The sequence below is a fragment of the Rhinolophus ferrumequinum genome, chromosome 26, assembly GCF_004115265.2.
Source record: "Rhinolophus ferrumequinum isolate MPI-CBG mRhiFer1 chromosome 26, mRhiFer1_v1.p, whole genome shotgun sequence".
In the NCBI taxonomy this organism is placed as follows: Eukaryota; Metazoa; Chordata; class Mammalia; order Chiroptera; family Rhinolophidae; genus Rhinolophus; species Rhinolophus ferrumequinum.
In genome coordinates, this window is record NC_046309.1 from 21914599 (window position 1) to 21922039 (window position 7441).

At 48.9% G+C, this 7441-nt stretch overlaps 1 protein-coding gene across 2 annotated transcripts; it reads left to right on the forward strand.

Annotated features, from left to right (window-relative positions):
* The first annotated feature begins 910 nt into the window (after nucleotides 1-910).
* FEZF1 (FEZ family zinc finger 1) lies at nucleotides 911-4208 on the forward strand. Of its 2 annotated transcripts, XM_033099077.1 has the most exons (5): nucleotides 1153-1648; nucleotides 1799-2020; nucleotides 2241-2375; nucleotides 2628-2760; nucleotides 3191-4202. In XM_033099077.1, the coding sequence occupies exons 1-5, from the start codon at nucleotides 1220-1222 to the stop codon at nucleotides 3529-3531; spliced, it is 1260 nt and encodes a 419-aa protein (XP_032954968.1). In that variant the 5' UTR covers nucleotides 1153-1219; the 3' UTR covers nucleotides 3532-4202. The 2 variants fall into 2 exon arrangements, with proteins under 2 accessions (XP_032954967.1, XP_032954968.1); XM_033099076.1 differs by having other exon boundaries at nucleotides 911-2020; nucleotides 3191-4208.
* Nucleotides 4209-7441: the final 3233 nt, after the last annotated feature.

Genomic DNA, 7441 nt, shown 5'->3' on the forward strand with positions numbered 1-7441 from the left:
TGTTTCCCTTTTCCGCTCTACATTCAGAACTTAAAATGATGCGAAAGAGCTCTAGTGAGCGCAGGTACTTAAAGAAATACTCTTTCCGAGGCTCTCAATGGAAACGCATAAAAGCGCGCGCGCGTGTGTTTGTGTGTAGCGGGGGTGGGGTCCGGCTCTAGTTGAGGTTTCTTTTGGTGTGACACCCGCTAACTCCTTGCACCAACTAAACTTTGTGGATGGAGCGTATGTCACATCATCGAATTTACAAAACCACAAACACATAACAAGCCTCCCAAGGCCTTTAATTCTCAGGGGCGTTTGGGGAGGCCAGTTACCTGCTGGCGTCTTCCACATCGTCCACTCTCAGTTCGGGCCGCAAGGACTCCCGGATGCCGGGAGCACTCAGCCCCCGGCCCTAGAGGATGAAAAAGAGCTGTATAAGAGGCAGCGTGGCTCAGACCCCGCCAGCTCCGGCCCGCGGAATCTTGCCGGGAAAGCTGGGATTTCGCTGCCGCAGACATCCTGGCGGTGGCTTTCTGGAGCCTGGCGTTTGATAAATATAGCCTGGCGTTTGCCCCTGAATTAGACTTCGTTTCCTTATTTAGCCTTTCCACAATGATTTTAGATGATGTCACTTAGAGCTAAACGAGAAAATTGATCTCAGATTTGCTTGGCCTCTAAAGCCTGGTTAAGCAGATTGAGAATTAAAAAGACAGAGGAAAAAGCAAAGGGGTGGGGGGTAGGGGTGGAAGGGAGCGAATTGTGTGCTGGAGAGTGTGTGCGCGGAGGGGAGGGCGCGCGGCGCTGCGGAGAGCGCCCCCGCCTCCTCTGGGCGGGGGAACCTCACTCACCAATGAAAAGTAGTTACTGACTACAGAGAAAAAAAAGTTTTCCTGTTGACTGTTGGAAGCGAATTGAGCAATTATCTAGTTTACCTTCTCCTCTTGGAAGTTAACGATTGGCGAGATCTTGGCTGCGTTATTGACACAACACTTGCTATTGATAGAAATAAGTAGTGATTGTCCCCGAGTCATTGGTGCGCCAAGAACTCTGCGATGGGCTGGCAGGAGTCCATTGGGCTGGGCAGGCAGGTTCGGCTGGTGATGCAGGGGAGGAGGTGGAGGAGGAGGCTGGCGGTGATGGTGCCCGTCCCCCTCTCCACAGGTCTCTGAGAAACAGGGAACAAGGCATCGACAGCGTAGCTTGGCCCCGGTTGACGGACGCTGGCGACTCAGACATGGACAGTAGCTGCCACAACGCGACTGCCAAAATGTTAGCGACTGCTCCGGCCCGGGGCAACGTGATGAGCACCTCCAAACCCTTGGCCTTCTCCATCGAACGGATCATGGCGCGCACCCCCGAGCCCAAGGCCCTGCCGGTTCCCCATTTTCTGCAGGGAGCCGTGCCCAAGGGGGACTCCAAGCACGCTGTGCATCTTAACTCGTCGATCCCCTGCATGATCCCGTTCGTGCCTGTGGCGTACGACACGAGCCCCAAGGCAGGAATGACAGGCTCCGAGCCGCGGAAGGCGAGTCTGGAGGCTCCCGCGGCGCCAGCAGCGGTACCTGCAGCGCCTGCCTTCAGCTGCAGCGACCTGCTTAACTGCGCACTGAGTCTCAAGGGCGACCTGGCCCGCGACGCGCTGCCGCTGCAGCAGTACAAGCTGGTAAGGCCGCGTGTGGTCAACCACTCTTCCTTCCACGCCATGGGAGCCCTGTGCTACCTGAATCGAGGTGATGGCCCGTGTCACCCGGCGGCCGGCGTTAACATCCACCCGGTGGCCTCTTACTTCCTCAGTTCCCCTTTGCACCCGCAGCCCAAAACGTATTTAGCCGAAAGGAATAAACTTGTGGTCCCGGCAGTGGAGAAGTACCCCTCGGGAGTAGCTTTCAAAGACTTGTCCCAGGCTCAGTTGCAGCATTACATGAAAGAGAGCGCCCAGCTTCTGTCGGAAAAAATCGGGTTCAAAACTTCTGACTTCAGCCGAGGTTCTCCTAATACGAAGCCCAAAGTTTTCACTTGCGAAGTGTGTGGAAAGGCAAGTATTAAGAAGAAAGGAGGTCTTTCTCTTTCCCTCTTTCCCTCCCTCCCTCCTTCCTCCCTTTTTCCCTCCCTCCCTTTTTTCCTTCCTTCTTTCCTTTTTATTTTATTTTGTAATTATTTGTATACATTTGTTGTAAGGTTATCTCCTCCCTTTGCCCGGTGTGATTTCAAAGTGCTCGTTGGGCTAACCTGTTCTACGTGTGTTTAACTTTAAGGTCTTTAATGCGCACTATAATTTAACCCGTCACATGCCGGTGCACACAGGAGCCAGACCCTTCGTTTGCAAAGTGTGTGGAAAGGGCTTCCGGCAAGCTAGCACCCTGTGCAGGCACAAGATCATTCACACCCAGGTGTGTTCCTCCGTCTCGATTTCACCTGATTTACCTCGGAACGGTTTGTAGAAAAATGGCTGATAAACTCTTATTCTTTAGCGTAAGTTTTGTTTAAAAAGTGCTGGCTGAACACCGGGACATGCCATGTATTGTTTGCCTTTGTTCTGCTAAAAAGCATGAGAAAGAGCATTACTGTGTTTTTGAGTTCGCAGGACTCCATTTAATAGCAAAAGGCCTTAACGTCTCTGCTTTTTCCTCCCTTCCGCTTAGGAAAAACCTCACAAATGTAACCAGTGTGGCAAAGCATTTAATAGAAGTTCCACTTTAAACACGCATACCCGAATACACGCGGGCTACAAGCCGTTTGTATGTGAATTCTGTGGCAAAGGATTTCATCAAAAAGGTATTGAACCGGGGAGGCGTTCTCTTTCACGGTAGTCTTACCGAAAACCCTACTCTTGCCCGGATATGTTAGAAAACTATTTTTAAGTGCAGCTAGTTTCCTGGCGCATGTGTTGCCATCCCAACTTGCTACCCCAAAGTGTCATTAATCTTAGAGAAAGGCAGCGCTTATATAGGGGGTATTTTTCTCAACCGCTTGTTCTGGTTTTACATAATTGATTTAATAAATATGTACTAAAATGTGGAGGGACCGGCCTCATAGTTGAGGTTTAAAAATAAACTTGGGGAGAGAAGTGCCGGCATTCAGCGAAGCCCTGCACAGGCTGTCGGAGTTGTGGCAGCTCTTCCTCTTGCCACGTTGTCCTTCGCCCCTTGCACTCCTCCCTTGTCAAGGTCTCTTTTCAGATGCACGTCCCTGTCATTTGTTTTAGGGAATTACAAAAACCACAAGTTGACCCACAGCGGGGAGAAGCAGTTCAAGTGCAATATCTGCAACAAGGCTTTCCACCAGGTTTACAACCTCACATTCCATATGCACACCCACAACGACAAGAAGCCCTTCACCTGCCCCACGTGCGGTAAGGGCTTCTGCAGGAACTTTGACCTCAAGAAGCACGTCCGCAAGCTACACGACAGCAGCCTGGGGCTGGCCCGCACCGCTGCTGAGGAGCCAGGAACAGACCAGCCTCCTGCTCTGCAGCCGCCGCCGCCCATCGCGACGCTGCCACCCCCTGGGCCCCTGCAGCCTGGGCTCCATTCCAGCCACCAGTGATCAAGGCCAAAGTCCCTCCCCAGCCACAGCCGGAGTACCCACTACTGAGGCAGCGGCAGAATCGAGCTGGACCTCCCAATATGAGCTGGTCGCACAACCCAGGGCATGTTGGGTCGCATACGTTGGCGCCGACCAGAAGCCTCTGCGTTCCCCGGCCTTTCGCCTCTTGCATGCACCTGCTAAATGTATCTGTGTATTATATTCTATATAGGCACTAACAGTTATGAGAAAATTTTGGGGTTTTGTTTGTTCTCTTTCCTTTTTTTTGATTTGGAAAGACTGTTCATCTCGGGCGGAGAGATGGTGTCTGTTTTGTTTTTTAAAACAAATTTCTGCTGTATTTATTGAGATCTGTATTATCCTACCCGGGAATGCTGCACCATTTTAATTTTATTATTGTATATATTTCCATTGTGTTGATTCTGCGGTTTCAAGACGCCTGCCGATTGTTTATTATCATTTCCTCTTTCCCTGAGGTAACAAAACGCCGTGTGTATGTTATATATACACGCATAGATGAGTGTACAGGCACATTCCACACTGGCGAGCACACACACATCAGATAAGGGTGGCTCATTATGGATGAATTTGGATTTTAGTTTTGATTCTTGCACGTGAAAATGGATTCATTGACTGTTGGAAATAAATATTTGGAACATGCTTATTTAATCAACAAACTTCAGGACTCGGTATATATTATTCAGCTAGAGATCACTGATTCTGATCCCTTCATCCTTCTTTTAAAAAGTTCAACCCTGGGTTAGTATCACCTAATGTTTGATCTGAAAAAAAAAAAAAACATCACCAAAAGCAAACAGGAGTCTCTCCAAATAGTTACAATTTTGGTAAAGTAACGAAATTGGATAAAGTTTAGAGACAGAAGATGTGGAGTTTTGTAACAGACGCAAGCTGATATGTTTGTACCGCTCCGTGAAGTGGAGACAACCTATCCAGGAGATGTGTGTGATATACACCCCCAGTGCATTAAAATCTTGCCGTGTGGAGGGGTCTCTATTGTTTGCACCCTGAAGGCATATACTGACTTGTATACGACTGGGCAAAGGACGCCTCCATGTTTTTATGTGTGTTTATGTGTTTATAGACCAATATACTTCCATTCAAGAAGGAAACATGGGTGAAAATCAAACTGTGGCGGGTGCCAGGTCCTTGAAATGCTTCAAGTGTTAATCAGCAGCTCCGCTGTGATCTCGGGCTCTGGTGTTTTCTAACTGCAAGTCTCTCCTGTTTTCTTGCCAAAACAGTGAAACAACTGCTAAAGACTTTAATTAAGAGGGGTAATTAGTTCAGATTTATCAAAGCCGGGTTGTTATACTATTAGCTGCTCAGTAGAAGCTGCCAGACAAGCTCACAGCCCAGCACAGCCATCCCGCTGCAGCGGGGCCACATCTGGGAGCGAGGCTGGGGGGAGCGGGCTGGAGGGGTCCCCGCCTCGCCGCCCGCGGTCCCCGCGGCAAGGACAGCCCACGGGCTGGGTCTCGGCCCCTCCCTCGGCCTCGTGCTCCCGCCGGGCCCCGCCGCAGCGGAAAATCCACAGCGTGTCCGCATCGCGAGCGCAGCAGGCCCGGGAGAACCCAAGGATTTCCTTTCCACTCCCGGGGCAGGGCGCCCAAACGGTGGGAAGAGAGGTACGCGCAATGAGTTTAAATGTGAGGTCCCGCCACACTTTCGTACGCCTTGAGGCGCTCAAGGAAAGGGGCGCCGGGCAGCGACCCGCGGGAAGGGCAGAGATGGTCAGGGGACACTGCAGGGTCGAGGTGGCAATTGCCTTAGCAACCAGAACCCGCATTTCGAGGCACGGAAGGATTCACCGCTATGGGTGCGGAGAGCCGATGACCCGAGGGGCTCCGGGGAGGCCCAAGAGGCAGGGAGGTGACAGCCCCCGCGGGGTGACCGCGGGCGAGTGGGTGAGCGGGACCCGCGGGACAGCCAAGCCAAGTGCCATCCCGGCACCCTTCGGGTTGGGGAAGCCGGGGACTCCCGGCACCGAGTTGGACCGCAGTGTTCCTCAGAACTGGGTCGGCCCGCTTCCACGTGCAGGCGTAGGGTCTGGACTTCCCCGCTTTTGCCCCAGGACGCACGACCTTCGCCATCCATCGCCCTCGGGCCCTGTGGCTTTTAAGTCCCAGGTCAGTAATCAGTAGATCAAATCCCTACATTTCTGTTTCCCTGACCTCCCTACACCCCATCGTTTCCTTTGCTGAGACCAGATCCGTGTTAGATTTGACTTCGGAAAGGTATGGATAGTTTTGGAATTCCATACTTAAGTGGATTCCTAATCTGCTTGACTGGCAGACGTGCAGTCTCCCTGAATATTGCAGCGGCTGGAAAATCTTGTCCCAGCCGCTGGCCACATTCCCACACAGCTGCCCATGCTACAGGGGGAGTTTAGGGAAATGTCCCCTAGTTCATGGAGGTGGCAGAGTCGGATCTTGAAAACATGTGTTCTCTTTGAGTACATGAAATGAGATCAGGGGTCATTATAAAGGGCAGAAAATGGCATTTGTTTGTTGAACTTATTCTCAATAATTATTTGAACTTCTTCTCAAAACCCCAGTATGTACTTCTTCCAGACTTTCCAGGTAGCAGTGGAAAAGAAAATGAACATTGTTGAAGAAAATTACTAAACCATAAAATATTCCCAGTTAGGAAGCCTTCATATGTGGCAGTCTCACTTTCTAACACATGCCAGGGTGATTTGACTTGTACTGAAGAAAGAAGTTTTCCATGGAAGGATAGAATTGATCAGTGGGGGAAGGAGAGAGAGAAAGAGAGAAAAGGAGAGAGAGGGAGAGAGAGAGAGAGAGAGAGAATCTGTTATTGTAATCTGGAATGACTTTGTATAGGTCTAATTTGAGATAGTGTAACAGTTACAGAGAAGGCAGGCAAAAGGAAGCGATTGTCTATCTGAGTAGCCTGAAGTGGTGGTGATTAAGGTGGTGATTAAGGTGGTGATTCAGGAGGAGAAACTGAAAGGAAATTCTCCAAAATAAGCACTCAAGAGAATTATTTGTCAGGCGGCGAATTATCAATAAACTTTGATTTATGACAAACATCAAGGAGAAGCTCCTTGAGGAAGACAGATACTTAGCTAATAGTCAGTGAAAAATCTTATAATTCTCTCCCCTCCAACAAATACTAAAAGGTGATTTTTTTTCTATCTAAAAGGTGATTTTTAACTATCTAACCTGTGCTTATATAAATGTTTATGTTTGTTCATGAAACAGTTACCCTAAACCTATGAATAGCAAATTGGTCGATCCAGTCCACTTCCGTTTTACCAGAAGTTAGCCAGAAAATTCATGTAAGGTGGAGTAGCTAGTGTTCAGATTACCTGCAGAGGGAAATGGTTTATCTTCCACTCTCTCTGTTGGAAGTGACTTTTGGTAAAGAGGAAGGTAGCCTATAGGGCTACAGGGACCAGTTCTAGACATTCATGGACCTGTGGACTTAGGTTTTGTTCAGTTCTGGAGATCAGAATATAGAACAGAATTAATAATACAAATACTTAATTCCTACCAATTTTATTTTAGCACAGAAAGCTAATCCTGATTTCCAATAACTTCTTCCCAAAGGATATAGTTTGCTTAGACTTTCAAAATTTTAGTTGAAGAACAAGTTATTGTGCAAGATTAGCACTAAGGTGTCAATTTCTCAGTAGTAAATGAAAACATTACTTCAGGGCCTCATCAAAACAGTTACTTGTTAGTGGAGTTTGAAGCTTAGTGAGTTCCTTATAGAACTCTGTTCCTTCCCAAATGTGGAAGAAATGAATCTACCAGGCACAATGGACTCATAATCCCCAGAATCTGTGCACTTTGTTTGATGCACACTCTTTATATAAGTGGCAGTTAGCACCGTCAGAAATCATCATTTGTTAGATGTGGTGACA